General features: G+C 47.3%; 1 protein-coding gene across 1 annotated transcript in view; it reads right to left on the bottom strand.

Moving 5' to 3' along the window:
• Positions 1-19,443, bottom strand: part of snx29 (sorting nexin 29) — a 106,596-nt gene that overhangs the window by 31,171 nt on the left and 55,982 nt on the right. The window contains exon 15 of the mRNA XM_020460609.2: positions 3,689-3,795. Coding sequence (XP_020316198.1) covers positions 3,689-3,795 — 107 coding nt within the window. The remainder of the gene's footprint in view (positions 1-3,688; positions 3,796-19,443) is intronic.

Genomic DNA, 19,443 nt, shown 5'->3' with positions numbered 1-19,443 from the left:
CTCTCTCTCTCTCTCTCTCCCCTCCCTCCATCCCTCTCTCTCTCCCTTCCTCCCCTCCCTCTCTCCCCTCCCTCTCTCTCTCTCTCTCTCTCTCTCCCCTCCCTCTCTCTCTCTTCCTCCCCTCCCTCCCTCACTCCCTCCCTCTCTCTCTCTTCCTCCCCTCCCTCCCTCCATCCCTCTCTCTCCCACCCCTCCCTCCCTCCATCCCTCTCTCTCTCCCACCCCTCTCTCCCTCCATCCCTCTCTCTCTCTCCCACCCCTCTCTCTCTCCCTCCCTCCCCTCCCTCTCTCCCTTCCTCCCCTTCCTCCCTTTCTCTCTCTCTCTCTCCCTCCCTCCCTCCATCCCTCTCTCTCCCTTCCTCCCCTCCCTCTCTCTCTCTCCCTTCCTCCCCTCCCTCTCTCTCTCCCTAGACTGACAGTAGTGTGAGGCGAGCAGAGTTGCTGTGCTGAGCTGGGAACCTGTACAGAGAAGTCCCAGCCTAAGCAGAAACGACCACCATAGCTGACCTGCTATCTAACACAAGTAATTGGATGTGAAACGAGTCTGAAGAGAGAGAACAGAGAGAAGTGGAAAGAGTAGACGACAGGCTTAGCTTTCCCTCAGAGCGGTAGCATGAGAGAGGGGGATGAATGTGAAAGCAAGGGAGGAATGGAGGAAAGAGAGGGGGGAGATTGGTGTCAGTGTCTGGGTGCACACTGTCGCTCTCTCACTGACTCACTTTACCCACCACAAACAGGAAGTGACATGAGCAGGGAGACGGGTGGTGGGGAAGGAGGAGGGGCGGGTAGAGGACTAAGCTGTCCACTCAGATTGGCACGCATGCAAGGACACACACAGGCACGCGCACGCACATGCACACCCACACACAAATTGCCAATTTGTTGAGCATTATTTAGTCCATCTATCTCTTCCATTTTTAAGATCAATATAGGAATGGCTACAGTGGAACATGTTTCCAGGCGTAGGCTGCTATTATTGTGAGTCTGTTCTAAATTGAACAGAAACAAAGCCTGTTAGTAATTGCTGTGGTGTTTCTGCTGTTGGATAATTAATGAGAGAACAGATCAAAAGGAAGATCCAGAGATCCCACAGGAGTCCCCGACCCATATCTCACTGTTATATACACACACACACACACACACACACACACACACACACACACACACACACACACACACACACACACACACACACACACACACACACACACACACACACACACACACACACACACACACACACACACACCTCACTGTAGAACACACACAGACCCTCAAACACCCATATCTCACTGTTATATATACACACACACACCTCACTGTAGAACACACACAGACCCTCAAACACCCATATCTCACTGTTATATACACACACACACACACACGCACACACAGACCCTCAAACACCCATATCTCACTGTTATATATACACACACACACACACACCTCACTGTAGAACACACACACACACAAACCTCACTGTAGAACACACACAGACCCTCAAACACCCATATCTCACTGTTATATATACACACACCTCACTGTAGAACACACACAGACCCTCAAACACCCATATCTCACTGTTATATATACACACACACACACACACACACACACACACACACACACACACACACACACCTCACTGTAGAACACACACAGACCCTCAAACACCCATATCTCACTGTTATATACACACACACACACACACACCTCACTGTAGAACACACACAGACCCTCAAACACCCATATCTCACTGTTATATATACACACACACACACCTCACTGTAGAACACACACAGACCCTCAAACACCCATATCTCACTGTTATATATACACACACACCTCACTGTAGAACACACACAGACCCTCAAACACCCATATCTCACTGTTATATATACACACACACACACACCTCACTGTAGAACACACACAGACCCTCAAACACCCATATCTCACTGTTATATATACACACACACACACACCTCACTGTAGAACACACACACACACCTCACTGTAGAACACACACAGACCCTCAAACACCCATATCTCACTGTTATATATATACACACACACACACACACACACACACACACACACCTCACTGTAGAACACACACAGACCCTCAAACACCCATATCTCACTGTTATATATATACACACACACACACACACCTCACTGTAGAACACACACAGACCCTCAAACACCCATATCTCACTGTTATATATACACACACACACACACACACACACACACACACACACCTCACTGTAGAACACACACAGACCCTCAAACACCCATATCTCACTGTTATATATATACACACACACACACACCTCACTGTAGAACACACACAGACCCTCAAACACCCATATCTCACTGTTATATATATATACACACACACACACACACACACACACACCTCACTGTAGAACACACACAGACCCTCAAACACCCAAATCTCATTGTAGAACAAACACCCTCAAACACATATCCATCTCTCCTCCACAAAAAGACTACTACATTCCATAATATTATCTTACAATATTATACTATCTCATATCACACCTCTGAACTTGCTCATAAAGAACTGTGGTTACACATGTGGTTATTACATTTTCCTAATGAAAGCACATTTCCTATACGTTCAAACTATTTCACGGTGGCCACCAGTAAAAGCCATTGTCAATAGCAACAGCCAACAGTCCTAGCCAAACTGCTGTAGTCTAAACATCTGCATGTTTCCATGACTTCAGAGAGAACATAAACAGGCAAACCAGATAGTAACATCATGTGGAGGACAAAAGAAAAATGTACAGTCTGCCACTGAGATTTAAAGTGAAAACAGCAGTACCCGTCTCAGCATGTTTAGGAAAGCCCTATTGAGACTGACAGGCAAGCAAATGAACACATCATTAAGTAGTAAACACAATAAAAAAGACATAGATAAATGCACAAATAAGTGAAATGACAGTTTTCCCAAACACAAACAGAATTATTTCTTATTAAAGAAATTTAAAACACTTATGAATAATTGACTGCAACCTCATTAAAATAGAGGCGGGCGGTGTTCCCGGGGTTTGCTGATGTCATTGTCTCTCAGCACAGAGTGCCACACCGTTGGTTGGTCATTAGTTAACCAGCATGCCAAGAACTCCCAGAACCACCCACTCCCTGGCTCTGTCTCTGAGTGACTGCATCATCGACATGTGTAAAAACAGAGTTGGAACTGTGCATCAGCTGCCTACAATCTCCATGACTGTTTGAATACTTTAGAAATCCCTTCTTGAAGTGATCACAGTGATTTGACCAGGCTGGATTGGTGACAGCAATCCCCTTCACTGAACTGTGATGACTGGGTAGATAGTTTTAAGTTGCATTAGCCGTATGTACAGGATACACATGGTATACACCTTCCAACGAAATGCTTACTTGCAGGTTCCTTCTCGATAATGCAACAACGAGAAATAACAAAAGATAAGAAGACAAACATAAAGTAAATGGCTCAGTAGAATAGAATAAACATTTGAGCTCTAACTAGTTGCTGCCATATGCATAGAAATCCATGATCTCTCCATCAGCTCCATAAAAGGGAGTGAATGAGGGTATAAGGGAGAAAGCTACTTTCTGGAATGAGAGATGCTTAAGTACTGGTAAGGGTAAGACTGAGCCAGCCAGTAGTACCCACCTCTATGAGTTTGCGTTCATAGCTGGCAGCCAGCTCCTCAACATCATCCATAGACCTGCTCTGAGGGGCCGGAGTGGGATCATCACAGTTCCTCACCATGGGGAGAGCTGGAGAGAGAGGGGGGAGGAGAGAGGGGAGAGAGAGAGGAAATAGAGAGAGAGGGGGGAGGAGAGAGGAGAGAGAGAGAGGAGAGAGGAGAGAGAAAGAGAGAGAGAGGGAGAGGAGAGGAGAAAGAGAGAGGAGGGAGAGAGGGGAGAGAGATGGGGAGAGAGAGGGGAGAGAGAGGAGGGAGAGGAGGGAGAGTGGGGAGAGAGAGGAGAGAGAGAGAGAAAGAGAGAGAGAGAGAGAGAGAGAGGAGAGGAGGGAGAGAGGGGAGAGAGAGGAGGGAGAGAGGGGAGAGAGATGGGGAGAGAGAGAGGAGCGAGAGAGGAGGGAGAGTGGGGAGAGAGAGGAGGGAGTGAGAGAGAGAGATAGAGAGGGGAGAGAGAGAGAGTGGAGAGGGAGGTGGGAGAGAGGGGGAGAGAGAGGGGGGAGAGAGGAGGGAGAGAGAGGGGGGAGAGAGGAGGGAGAGAGAGAGGGGAGAGGGAGGTGGGAGAGAGGGGGTAGAGAGGAGGGAGAGAGCGAGAGAGAGAGAGAGAGAGCGAGAGAGCGAGAGAGCGAGAGAGAGAGAGAGAGAGAGAGAGGGGGAGAGAGAGGAGAGAGAGAGAGAGGGGGGAGAGAGGAGGGAGAGAGAGGAGAGAGAGAGAGAGAGAGGGGGGAGAGAGGAGGGAGAGAGAGGAGAGAGAGGGGGGGGGGAGAGAGAGGAGAGAGAGGAGATAGAGAGGGGGGGGGGGAGAGAGAGGAGTGAGCGAGAGAGAGGCAAACAATTACTTGGGGAATAATAATAATAATAATTTGATGGGTGTTTATATTTGTCCTGTTTGTCACATGTACAATTGTGTATGATATGCATGTGTGAAATGGAAATGTGTTTTTCTAACGCCCTCTGAGACATCCCCGGAAAGAGGGGTCCCGGCCAGGGCCTGCCATTAACAACAGTGACCCAGGAGCAATTAGGATTAAGTGCCTTGCTCAAGGGCACATCAACTTTTTTTCAACGTGTCGGCTCAGGGATTCGAGCTAGCTACCTTCTGGTTCCTGGCTAAACGCTCTAACCACTATGCTACCTGCCTCCTAACATAATGAGTAATATTAATAATAACAAGTGTTTGATATGCCTGGGGCAACAATAAACACACACACACTATTATCACTGGATTATTATGCAGAGGAGTATTATCTTGTCGGTAGTTAAAGTAAAAACCAACAACTGTTTGATGGGACGTTTTTTTTCCACACAGCTCTAATTGTCTGTTGGAGGCATGGGTCAGAGAGCAGAGCCGTTACTTCCTGGAAAGCTTTTAAAACAGTATCCTCTCTAAGGTACTAAACCCACTGTATGTACCAGGGGAAGTAAACAAGTAAACATTGTTGTTATGACAACCATTTTCTCTAATTACTGTCTTTTTGCACCGAGATTCACATTAAAAAAATAGATTGTTTCTCAAAACTTCAGACTTTTGTATCAAACTGGCACACTGCTTGGCTCTCCCCACATACTCTGTGGTTCATCACTACTAGTTCTAGCTGGCTAACGTCATCAATACGGGCCTACAGCGGTTCCACGTCAGCTATAAACATGGTGTAATCTAGTTATAGGAGGGAGAACAACAGAAGTTAGACTAGAGGGACTTGGAGGAGCGGTGGCTCCTACAGGGAGAGATTGATAATTTCTCCCTTAACACCTTTATATATAAGGTCCCACATTAGGTTAACACAAACACACACGCACACACACAATACACAAACAAACATCTCAGAAAATAAAGAATAATAACTCACTTAAAATAACAGATGTGGGTTTTGGTTGAATTTGAAGAGAAACTGTCCAAATCTCTCAGTCCTAACAGTGATAAAGGGCAGTGTGTGTCTGGTCTCGCAGGGGCAGATATTGATTTAGGAAGATGATTGCTGGTCCAAAGGCAAAAAGCACAGCCTGCTGCTGAGAGTCTGAGTGATACAGCACTGATAAGAGGACGGCGAGGAGGACAAAGTCAATCAACCCTTTCAACACGCACACATACACACCTCCCCAGTCTACACACACCTCCCCAGTCTACACACACCTCCCCAGTCTACACACACCTCCCCAGTCTACACACTCCTCCCCAGTCTACACACATCTACCCAGTCTACACACACCTCCCCAGTCTGTCTACACACACCTCCCCAGTCTGTCTACACACACCTCCCCAGTCTACACACACACACACACATCTCCCCAGTCTACATACACCTCCCAAGTCTGTCTACACACACCTCCCAGGTCTACACACACCTCCCCAGTCTACACACACATCTCCCCAGTCTACACACACCTCCCCAGTCTGTCTACACACACCTCCCCAGTCTGTCTACACACACCTCCCCAGTCTGTCTACACACATCTCCCCAGTCTACACACACCTCCCCAGTCTACACACACCTCCCCAGTCTACACACACCTCCCCAGTCAGTCTACACACACCTCCCCAGTCTGTCTACACACACCTCCCCAGTCTGTCTACACACACCTCCCCAGTCTACACACATCTCCCCAGTCTACACACACCTCCCCAGTCTACACACACCTCCACAGTCTACACATATCTCCCCAGTCTACACACACCTCCCCAGTCTACACACATCTCCCCACTATACACACATCTCCCCAGTCTACACACATCTCCCCAGTCCACACACATCTCCCGTCTACACACACCTTCAAAGTCAACACACACCTCCCCAGTCTACACACACCTCCCCAGTCTACACACAGCTCCCCAGTCTACACACATCTCCCCAGTCTACACACACCTCCCCAGTCTACACACATTTCCCCAGTCTACACACATCTCCCCAGTCAGTCTACACACACCTCCCCAGTCTACACACACATCTCCACAGTCTACACACAGGTCCCCAGTCTACACACAGATCCCCAGTCTACAATCACCTCCCCAGTCTACACACACCTTTCCAGTCTACACACACCTCCCCAGTCTACACACACCCCCCCAGTCTACACACACCTCCCCAGTCTACACCCCCCCCCCCCCAGTCTACACACACCTCCCCAGTCTACACACATCTTCCCACTATCCACACATCTCCCCAGTCTACACACATCTCCCCAGTCCACACACATCTCCCCAGTCCACACACATCTCCCGTCTACACACACCTTCAAAGTCAACACACACCTCCCCAGTCTACACACACCTCCCCAGTCTACACACAGCTCCCCAGTCTACACACATCTCCCCAGTCTACACACACCTCCCCAGTCTACACACACCTCCCCAGTCTACACACATCTCCCCAGTCTACACACAGATCCCCAGTCTACACACACCTCCCCAGTCTACACACACCTTTCCAGTCTACACACACCTCCCCAGTCTACACACACCCCCCCAGTCTACACACACCTCCCCAGTCTACACACACCCCCCCCCCAGTCTACACACACCCCCCAGTCTACACACATCTTCCCCAGTCTACACACACCTCCCCAGTCAGTCTACACACACCTCCCCAGTCTACACACATCTCCCCAGTCTACACACACCTCCCCAGTCTACACACCTCCCCAGTCTACACACACCTCCCCAGTCTACACACACACCTCCCCAGTCTACACACACCTCCCCAGTCTACACACACCTCCCCAGTCTACACACCTCCCCAGTCTGTCTACATCTCTCCAGTCTACACACAACTCCCCAGTCTACACACACCTCCCCAGTCTGTCTACATCTCCCCAGTCTACACACACCTCCCCAGTCTACACACACCTCCCCAGTCTACACACATCTCCCCACTATACACACATCTCCCCAGTCCACACACATCTCCCGTCTACACACACCTTCCCAGTCTACACACACCTCCCCAGTCTACCTCACACCTCCCCAGTCTACACACAGCTCCCCAGTCTACACACACCTCCCCAGTCTACACACATCTGCCCAGTCTACACACACATCTCCCCAGTCTGTCTACACACACCTCCCCAGTCTACACACACCTCCCCAGTCTGTCTACACACACACCTCCCCAGTCTACACACATCTCCCCAGTCTACACACATCTCCCCAGTCTACACACATCTCCCCAGTCTACACACCTCCCGAGTCTACACACACCTCCCCAGTCTACACACACATCTCCCCAGTCTACACACACATCTCCCCAGTCTACATACACCTCCCCAGTCTACACACACCTCCCCAGTCTACACACACATCTCCCCAGTCTACACACACATCTCCCCAGTCTACACACACCTCCCCAGTCTGTCTACACACATCTCCCCAGTTTACACACATCTCCCCAGTTTACACACACCTCCCGCGTCTACACACACCTCCACAGTCAGTCTACACACACCTCCACAGTCAGTCTACACACACTTCCCCAGTCTGTCTACACACACCTCCCCAGTCAGTCTACACACACCTCCCCAGTCAGTCTACACACACCTCCCCAGTCAGTCTACACACACCTCCCCAGTCAGTCTACACACACCTCCCCAGTCAGTCTACACACACCTCCCCAGTCTACACACACACCTCTCCAGTCTACACACATCTCCCCAGTCTACACACACATCCCCAGTCTAAACACACCTCCCCAGTCTACAAACAACTCCCCAGTCAGTCTACACACACCTCCCCAGTCTACACACACCTCTCCAGTCTACACACACCTCCCCAGTCTACACACACCTCCCCAGTCTACACACACTCCCCAGTCTACACACACCTCCCCAGTCTACACACACCTCCCCAGTCTACACACACCTCCCCAGTCTACAACCAACTCCCCAGTCAGTCTACACACACCTCCCCAGTCTACACACACCTTTCCAATCTACACACACCTCCCCAGTCTACACACACCCCCCCCAGTCTACACACACCTCCCCAGTCTACACACCCCCCCCCCCCAGTCTACACACACCTCCCCAGTCTACACACATCTTCCCACTATCCACACATCTCCCCAGTCTACACACATCTCCCGTCTACACACACCTTCAAAGTCAACACACACCTCCCCAGTCTACACACACCTCCCCAGTCTACACACAGCTCCCCAGTCTACACACATCTCCCCAGTCTACACACATCTCCCCAGTCTACACACACCTCCCCAGTCTACACACATCTCCCCAGTCTACACACATCTCCCCAGTCTACACACATCTCCCCAGTCAGTCTACACACACCTCCCAGTCTACACACACATCTCCACAGTCTACACACAGGTCCCCAGTCTACACACAGATCCCCAGTCTACACACACCTCCCCAGTCTACACACACCTTTCCAGTCTACACACACCTCCCCAGTCTACACACACCCCCCCAGTCTACACACACCTCCCCAGTCTACACACCCCCCCCCAGTCTACACACACCTCCCCAGTCTACACACATCTTCCCCAGTCTACACACACCTCCCCAGTCAGTCTACACACACCTCCCCAGTCTACACACATCTCCCCAGTCTACACACACCTCCCCAGTCTACACACCTCCCCAGTCTACACACACCTCCCCAGTCTACACACATCTCCCCACTATACACACACCTCCCCACTATACACACACCTCCCCACTCTACACACACCTCCCCAGTCTACACACACCTCCCCAGTCTACACACACCTCCCCAGTCTGTCTACATCTCTCCAGTCTACACACAACTCCCCAGTCTACACACACCTCCCCAGTCTGTCTACATCTCCCCAGTCTACACACACCTCCCCAGTCTACACACACCTCCCCAGTCTACACACATCTCCCCACTATACACACATCTCCCCAGTCTACACACATCTCCCCAGTCCACACACATCTCCCCAGTCCACACACATCTCCCCAGTCCACACACATCTCCCGTCTACACACACCTTCCCAGTCTACACACACCTTCCCAGTCTACACACACCTCCCCAGTCTACCTCACACCTCCCCAGTCTACACACAGCACCCCAGTCTACACACACCTCCCCAGTCTACACACATCTGCCCAGTCTACACACACATCTCCCCAGTCTGTCTACACACACCTCCCCAGTCTACACACACCTCCCCAGTCTGTCTACACACACACCTCCCCAGTCTGTCTACACACAGCTCCCCAGTCTACACACACCTCCCCAGTCTACACACACCTCCCCAGTCTACACACACCTCCCCAGTCTACACACACCTCCCCAGTCTACACACACATCTCCCCAGTCTACATACACCTCCCAAGTCTGTCTACACACACCTCCCCAGTCTACACACACCTCCTGAGTCTACACACACCTCCCCAGTCTACACACACCTCCCCAGTCAGTCTACACACACCTCCTGAGTCTACACACATCTCCCCAGTCTACACACACCTCCCCAGTCTACACACATCTCCCCAGTCTACACACACCTCCCCAGTCTACACACACCTCCCCAGTCTACAACCAACTCCCCAGTCTACAACCAACTCCCCAGTCAGTCTACACACACCTCCCCAGTCTACACACACCTTTCCAGTCTACACACACCTCCCCAGTCTACACACACCCCCCCAGTCTACACACACCTCCCCAGTCTACACCAATGCAGGATGCGAAGACTAGTATTACAAAGTTGGGCTAGAACAGCAAGAAAGTTTCAAAATATCTCCCCCCCCCCCCCCCCCCCCCCCCACACACACACACACACAATCGTAGAGAAGATTTGCCACCCAGTCATCCAGAGAGAGTCAACAGGCGTGATAGGGTCATTATCACCCCAGCCAGCAGCACACAGCTCTCTGCCACAGCAATCCTAAGGCTTATCTTTCACTACCAATAGCCTGTATATCCCCTCACACACACATACACACACACACAGACTGCCTTTGTCAGTAAAACTGCTGACAGTACATTCCCAAGTTACCTCAGCTCAGAGTTTCTCTTTCACTTGGATTTCTGTTCCCTGTCACGGCCATAGGGCCTTAATAATAAAACACTGAAGACATAGTGAATGGCTCAGTGTACGTGCGTGTGTACACTGTAAACACTTCTTTAGCCTTTTAGTTGTTTCAGCTCATTTTCTAAAGTCAACATAACTGAAACATACTGAAATTGGTCATTGTTAAAAAAAGATTTGTTGAGTCAACATAAATGTGTGTTATCCTGCTGCCTTGACATTTGAAATCAAGTCTAATCTGGATTCCATGTTGAGTTAACTTCATCTAAAGTTACTTCAATTTAGTATAGTGAACGTCATACTTTTAGTCAAATCAATATGCTTCAACTAATGCTTTAAGTTGTGCTTACAAAGCATAGAAACCTACACTGTACGCAATTGCTGTACATTTTATGATACTGATAAAATTATAATTTTATAGTAAATAAATAGTGTATTACTGTTTTGCTATATATTTACAGTCAATCGCAATGCAATTGGATACTTTTTGGATTGTCCTGTAAATTCTCATCAAAAATAAATATACATCAGTAAATATAAAACTTACTGTATTTTTACAACTGAATTAGTTATTGCTGTAAAATGACATTATGCAACTGTATTCTGAATAAGGTATACTTGTTAATTAAGATATGTTCTGTATTTTAACAGCAACTCAGTAGCAAGTAAGCTATTTTAATTTTACAGGATAAGTACACTATATATACAAAAAGGTATGTGGACACCCCTTCAAATGAGTGTATTTGGCTTATTCAGCTACACCCGCTGCTGACAGGTGAATAAAATCGAGCACACAGCTTTTCCAACAAGTCAGTTCATAAAATTTCTGCCCTGCTAGAGCTGCCACGATCAACTGTAAGTGCTGTTATTGTGAAGTGGAAACGTCTAGGGGCAACAACGGCTCAGCCGTGAAGAGGAAGGCCACAAAAGCTCAAAGAATGGAATCCCCAAGTGCTGAAGTGTGTAAAAATGGTCTGTTCTTGGTTGCAAACACTCACTACCAAGTTCCAAACTACCTCTGGAAGCAACATCAGCACAATAACTGTTTGTCGGGAGCTTCATGAAATGGGTTTCCATGGCTGAGCAGCCACACACAAGCCTAAGATCACCATGAATATATGCAAAACAAGCAGTGTAAAGCTCACCACCATTGGACTCGAGCAGTGGAAACACGTTCTCTGGAGTGATGACACACACTTCACCATCTTGCAGTCCGACGGACGAATCTGGGTTTGGCGGATGCCAGGAGAACGCTACCTGCCCTAATGCATAGTGACAACTGTAAAGTTTGGCGGATGAGGAATAATGGTCTGGGGCTGTTTTCCATACACAATACCCCATAATGACAAAGCTGGCCAAACTTAGCAATTGGGGGAGAAGGGCCTTGGGAGGTGACCAAGAACCCAATATTCACTCGAACAGAGCTCCAGAGTTCCTCTGTGGAGATGGAAGAACCTTCCAGAAGGACAACCATCTCTGCAGCACTCCACCAATCAGGCGGAGTGGCCAAACGGAAGCTACTTCTCAGTAAAAGCCACATGACAGCCTGCTTGGAGTTTGCCTAAAGGCACCTAAAGCATGGTGGTGGCAGAATCATGATGTGGGGATGTTTTTCAGCGGCAGGGACTGGGAGACTTGTCAGGATCGAATGAAAGATGAACGGAGCAAAGTACAGAGAGATCATTGATGAAAACCTACTCCAGAGCTCTCAGGACCTCAGACTGGGGCGAACGTACACCTTCTAACAGGACAACTACCCTAAGCACACAGCCAAGACAAAGCAGGAGTGGCTTCGGGACAATTCTCTGAATGTCCTTGAGTGGCCCAGCCAGAGTCCGGACTTGAAACCGATTGAACATCTCTGGAGAGACCTGAAAATAGCTGTACAGCGACGCTCCCCATCCAACCTGACAGAGCTTGAGAAGCTCTACAGAGAAGAATGTGAGGAACTCCCCAAATACAGGTGTGCCAAGCTTGTAGCGTCATACCCAAGAAGACTCGAGGCTGTCATCTCTGCCAAAGGTGCTTCAACAAAGTACTTAAAGGGTCTGAATACTTATGTAAATGTGATATTTCAGTTTATTATTTGTAATTTGTAATACATTTGCACAATTAAAAAAATGTAAAAGTTTTTGCTTTGTCATTATGGGGTATTGTGTGTAGATTTATGAGGTTATTATTATTTTGAATCCATTTAAGAAAAAGGCTGTAACATGACATGTGGAAAAAGGCAAGGGGTCTGAATCATTTCCGAATGCGCTGTACATATTTATAACCATGAACATACAGCATATCCACACAATCTCAAAAACTATGGTACAGTTAAGGTACATTGTTGTTGCCTGGGGTACAAAAATATCAAATGTATACAGATAGCCTAGTATAATGGTACATTTCTACACAATATTTTTAATAAGGTACAATCGTCAATGCGCTTTGAAATGTAGGTGGGGCTTTTGGGGCCGGGCTGCTCATTAACATACTTTGGGGTACAGTTTAAAATATGTTGTATTTGTGCCAACCGTTAGGAGAAGTTGAGGCTGTGAATTCAAATCCCAGGTAGGGCTGAGTACCAAATGTTCTCACAGCAGAGAATGACTTCCTTGTGAAGTGTTTTTACAAGTTATCATCACAAAGCTTCTATGTAATGACAGTAACTTATTGTCAGATATTTGGCTGTAAAATGCACAGTAACCTCTTTCAAGTGCAACTCTTTGTCACCAACTCTTACAAAGATTGCAGGACTGCAAGTGGACAAAAGAGGTGCTCAACCTTCATTAACACAACCATAAACCACTTAAACTGGTACAATGCTCTCACATACGGTTGGCACAAGTACAACATCTTTTAAGTGTACCTAAACACTGCTATATTTATGTTGCTGTTGTCAGAGAATTGTAATCCTTGCCAATCAGTTTGTGGCCATCTCTGTCACTGTCACGCCCTGACCTGATCTTTGTTTTCTTTATTATTTTGGTTAGGTCAGGGTGTGACGAGGGTGGGTGGTTTAGTTTTTGTATTGTCTATGTGTAGTTGCCTGTCAGCACTCGTGTCTTATAGCTTCACATTCGTTTTGTTGTTTTGTTAGTTTGTTAAGTGTTCTTTGTGTAAATAAAGAAGAGTGTATTCTTATCACGCTGCGCCTTGGTCTCCTCGGTATGACAAACGTGACAGAAGAACCCACCAAACAAGGACCAAGCAGCGTGAAAAGGAGGAACAGCGCTTAATGGGGAGATGGACCTGGGAGGAGATATTAGATGGAGCAGAACCCTGGACACAGCCGGGGGAGTATCGCCGTCCTAAGGAGGAGTTAGAGGAGATATTAGATGGAGCAGGACCCTGGACACAGCCGGCGGAGTATCACCGTCCTAAGGAGGAGTTAGAGGCAGCGAAAGCGGAACGGCGATACAACGAGGATAAATACAGGAGAATAGAGGATCCGCCGATGATCCACGCAGCGAGGGTCCCCAGCCCGGGGCCTACGGCGAGGATCCGCAGTCCAGAGCCTCCGACGATGATCCACGGGTCAGTGATACAAGAGCGGACCCAGTGTAAGGAAGGGGGGCGGCGTCCAGAACCAGAGCCGCCACCGAGGTTAGATGCCCACCCAGACCCTCCCATATAGGTTTAGGTTTGCGCACCTTTGGGGGGGGGGGTACTGTCACGCCCTGACCTGATCTTTGTTTTCTTTATTATTTTGGTTAGGTCAGGGTGTGACGAGGGTGGTTGGTTTCGTTTTTGTATTGTCTATGTGTAGTTGCCTGTCAGCACTCGTGTCTTATAGCTTCACATTCGTTTAGTTGTTTTGTTAGTTTGTTTAGTGTTCTTTGTGTAAATAAAGAAGAATGTATTCTTATCACGCTGCGCCTTGGTTTCATCGTTATGATGAACGTGACAGTCATGGCCACAGACCTGATGACGTGGAAGGAAATACAGGTCTCTGGCATCCAAGAGGTTGTGAGTTCAAATTGTAGATGAGTCCCAAGAAACCAGACTATAGCAGCAAACTACCTAAATACAGCTGTAAAAGATTATAGTAACTTGTTGTATATTTACCGTATTTTCACTCCAACCAGTAGCCGGTAGCGTACCGTAAAATAACTATTTTAACAGTGAAGTTCACTTAACAAGTCACCAAATCCACGTGTCAGTTCAACTAGGTTGAAGTAACTTTAGAGGAAGTTTAAAAAAAATCCCGATTGGACCTTAAAGCAGCGTGTGCGCATGCACAGATGTTACAAACTCTCTGAAGTTGGGAAGGCAGCTAGTCGGTGAGAACTGACTTAACTGAGCAGAAATATTGAGCAGCTGCCTGTCTGCAACGGTGTGTCTGCGAGGCCATGTGTGAGTGTGTGAGAGACAAGTGTTATGGTCCTGAGAGAGGTTAGTTCTTAAATAGTGAGAGAATGGAAAGAACAGAAGGAGCAGGACTTCCATCATACATTATATATCCATCATACAAACAGAACCCCTAATAGGAGGAGAGTTCCAAACTAAACAGGAACTCACCGCTGTGTGTGTGTGTGTGTGTGTGTGTGTGTGTGTGTGTGTGTGTGTGAGAGAGAGAGAGTTACGTCTGTCCGTGACTGCGTACGTCCATGTGTGTCTGTCCGTCCGTAGGTGTGTGTGTTACGTACGTACATCAGTGTTTGTGTGGCGTGCCCGTGTGTATGTAAGGCTTCCCAGGAAAGGCTCCTGTGATTCCTCCTGCTCAGCTAAAAGCGTTAAACAGGGGAAGCCGTCTAAATAATGTATAAATAATATTCGCATCCAGTCTTTTTCACAACAAGTCCTTTTTTATGTGCAATGAAGTGGAGACTAACGTAGGTAACAGCCATCAGAAATAGCTTTTCTCTTGAAAAGGTTTCACTTTCACAGTGGGTGTACTGAAGCATGGTAAAATGTATTACTACAGTCTTCAGCGGCAATTTACACGTCTTCTAAGAATCACTCAATAAGACTATTGAGGGGCCGATACAGGTTCCTGAAGGTTTAGTGCAGAAAGACAAACCTACACACACACACACACACACAACCATAACAGAAGCAAGTAGACATGACATACTTTACAGATCCACAAGGGAGAAGGCAGGAGAGGTTCATTAAAATGTGGTAATCAAAGCAACCTCCTTTCATAGTCCCATCACACACTGTCTGCTGCTTCCTGTATCTCTCCTCCAGACAACAGGGTGTGTGTTTGTTTTATCGGTCCATCGGAGTGAGACTGTGTCTGCACTGATGGCCCCAAATTACAGGAGCAGGCGAATCCGATCCACAGGCGTGAAATCGCATACCAAACACTTCACACCGCACACACACCTCACCAACAAAAAGTACACCTAGACTTTTTCCTTCTCTGTTAAACCAACAACCCGTGGAAAAGAGCATTTAACATGATCTGATGTGAGCAATCGAAGTGTTTGGATGTGGCTGAACAGCACATACTGATAAGTAATGTCAGTTGGTAGACATGTAACAGTTTAACTTCCGTCCCCTCGCCCCGGGCTCGTACCAGGGACCCTCTGCACACATCAACAACAGTCACCCACGAAGCATACTTACCCATCCCACCACAAAAGCCCCGGCCCTCTCAGAGCAAGGGGAACAACTACTTCAGGTCTCAGAGCGAGTGACGTCACCCGATTGAAACGCTATTAGCGCGCACCACCGCTAACTAGCTAGCCATTTCACATCGGTTACACACAGGCAGCACATACACCTCTAGGTGACACTGGATTTCTAATTGTTCAGTTAAAATAAGTCCAAATCATAGCTAAGCGTCACCCGGACTATTTACATTGACCCCCCTTTGTTTTTACACTGCTGCTACTCGCTGTTTATTATCTATGCATAGTCACATTACAAATGACCTTGAATAACTGGTACCAGCGCACATTGACTCGGTACCGGTACCCCCTGAATATAGCCTCGTTATTGTTATTGTCATTTTCTAGTGTTATTATTATTTTTTTTTTTACTTTAGTTATTTAGTAAATATTTTCTTAACTCTATTTATTGAACTGCATTGTTGGTTAAGGGATTGTAAGTCAGCATTTCACAGTAAGGTCTACACCTGCTGTATTCAGCGCATGTGACAAATACAATTTGATTTGAAGCACACACGCATGCACACGCACAACAATTGATTACTATAAAAACTAACCCTAACCGAGTGGCACAGTGGTCTAAGGCACTGGATCTCAGTGCAAGAGGCGTCACTATAGTACCTGGTTCAAATCCAGGCTGTATCACATCCGGCAGTAATTGGGAGTCCCAGCAGGGCGGAGCACAATTGGCAAAGCCGAAGTAGGCCAAGATTGTGAATTTGTTTTTAACTGACTTGCCTGGTTAAATAAAGGTTAAATAAAAAATTATCCTCTAAGCCTAGAATAGCCTTTTTACAAGTGGGGATCTGCAAAATGTTCTCATTTCTCTGAATTTTTGTTGGTTTACTATTCTTGTGAGGGCTTTTGGTACTCACAAGTACAGTAAAACGTGTATACACACACACAAACACACAGTACTTGTTAATTCATTCAACCCAGCCATGTCAAATACCCCTGTCAAAATACAAACTTTCCCAGCCCATCTCCCACAATTTTCAAAGCAATTTCCAAAGCCCAAAGGGAAATGTTGGCATTATTAGTTTGTTTTCATCCTGGGAGGACATCTCACAACCAATCACTCCCCAGGTAAAGAGGAGCACACCGATTTATTTTTCTGTGTGTACGTGTAGTGCTTACATGTTGTGGTGTTGGGGGAAAATGTAAAGTGCCTTTCAATAAATTAGTGCTGAGTGTTAATGAGGGGGGAGAGAGAGAGAGAGAGACGTCGCGCGGCGGGGTTGTCTGGGTGTTGAAACTGTGATAAAAGCGGCTTACGTGTATTTTTGTTGAGCAAAAATGTTTGTGGAAGGTACTCAGCAGCGACACCCTCGCGCAATCGACTTCATTCAGATATGTTGAGTTTCCTTGTAGGCCTATTTGGCAGGAAATCTGGGCAGCCAACTGAGTTTTTATTAAAGAATGTGAAACAACGTTGTGTCTGTTTACTGCTTTTCCTTAAATCATGTCTAGCTGTTCTTTATATGGCCTAAAATAAACATGTTCATATGGGCAGAATATTACCTATTATTATTACTGCAGGCTTTATTTATTCATCACTGCCACTGTTGTTATTATGTATATATATTTATCAAGTTTTTTATTACCATTTTCATTATTTTATTTCACTTCATCCTGCATGTTGGAGCTTTAAACCTAAGATTGCAGGGTACAGTGACAATCACACCTGCAACCCTGTACATGTGACTATTAAACACTCGTAATCTGAATTGATCCTCTCTGTGAGTGGATAAAATATCAATAACTTAATTAATAACAAATAAGTCCTTCTGGAAGAGCACCGAATATGAGGTCGCATAACGCCGAGGTCGTGTAACAGATGTGAAACGGCTAGCTAGTTAGCAGTGGTGCGCGCTAAACAGCGTTTCAATCAGTGACGTCACTTGCTCTGAGACCTTGAAGTAGTGGTTCCCCTTGCTCTGCAAGGGCCGTGGCTTTTGTGGAGCGATGGGTAACGATGCTTCGTGGGTGACTGTTGTTGATGTGTGCAGAGGGTCCCTGGTTCGCGCCCGGGTATGGGCGAGGGGACGGTCTAAAGTTGTACTGTTACAGTCGCATAATGCAGAGGTCGCATAACACTCACTGATGGGGTTATCACCAAGTTATCTGGAGAATACAACCACATCCCAGACAATGCTCGGATTCGGATCCAAAAGGTGATGAATGGCCTAAAGGAGAGAAGCCTGGAGACCAAGAAAGAAACCTACCAAGTTGTGGACATTGGCACATTTAGCTTGCCTGAGTCTATTTGTGGAGAAATGCCCTCTCTGAAAAACATGAAGAAGTTGGTGCAGAGCCACTGACAAAACAACAACGCAGCATCCCTCTCTGAACTCGTCATCCCTGACAGCTATCAGGGCTACAACAGAGAGCTGCTCCTCCAGCAGACAGAATTCTGATATTTACAACCACGCGCAACTTGGAGTATCTATGTGACACAAAGGACTGGTTTGCAGATGGAACATTCAAGACAACCTGTCCTTTGTTCAGCCAGGTGTACACCATTCACGGGTCTTCATGTTGCTGCCCAATAAGACTGAGGTATTGCATGCTCCCTCAAAACGTGAGACATCTGTGGCATTTTGTTGTGTGACAAAACTGCACATTTTAGAGTTGTCACGCCTACTCAGCACTACGCGCTCCTGTCACCATCATTACCACACCTGTCTGCAGGAATTTCCACCAGAGCTGTTGCCAGAGAATTTGAAAAGTACGTCCAACCGGCCTCACAACCGCAGATGGTGTCGTGTGGGCGAGCGGTTTGCTGATGTCAACGTTGTAAACAGAGTGCCCTATGATGGTGGTGGGGTTATGGTATGGGCAGACAATTTCATTTTATTGATGGCAATTTGAAGGCACAGAGATACCATTATGAGATCCTGTGGCCCATTGTCATGCTATTCAATCGCCGCCATCACCTCATGTTTCAGCATGATAACGCACAGCCCCACGTTGCAAGGATTTATACACATTTCCTGGAAGTTGAAAATGTCCCAGTTCATCCTCAGACATGTCACCCATTGCGCATGTTTTGGATGCTCTGGATCCACGTGTATGATAGCATGTTCCAGTGTCCGGCAATATCT

Source organism: Oncorhynchus kisutch, linkage group LG25 (genome assembly GCF_002021735.2).
Source record: "Oncorhynchus kisutch isolate 150728-3 linkage group LG25, Okis_V2, whole genome shotgun sequence".
NCBI lineage: Eukaryota > Metazoa > Chordata > Actinopteri > Salmoniformes > Salmonidae > Oncorhynchus > Oncorhynchus kisutch.
The sequence above is the reverse complement of the archived record's forward strand: the minus strand, read 5'-3'. Positions and strand labels throughout refer to the sequence as shown.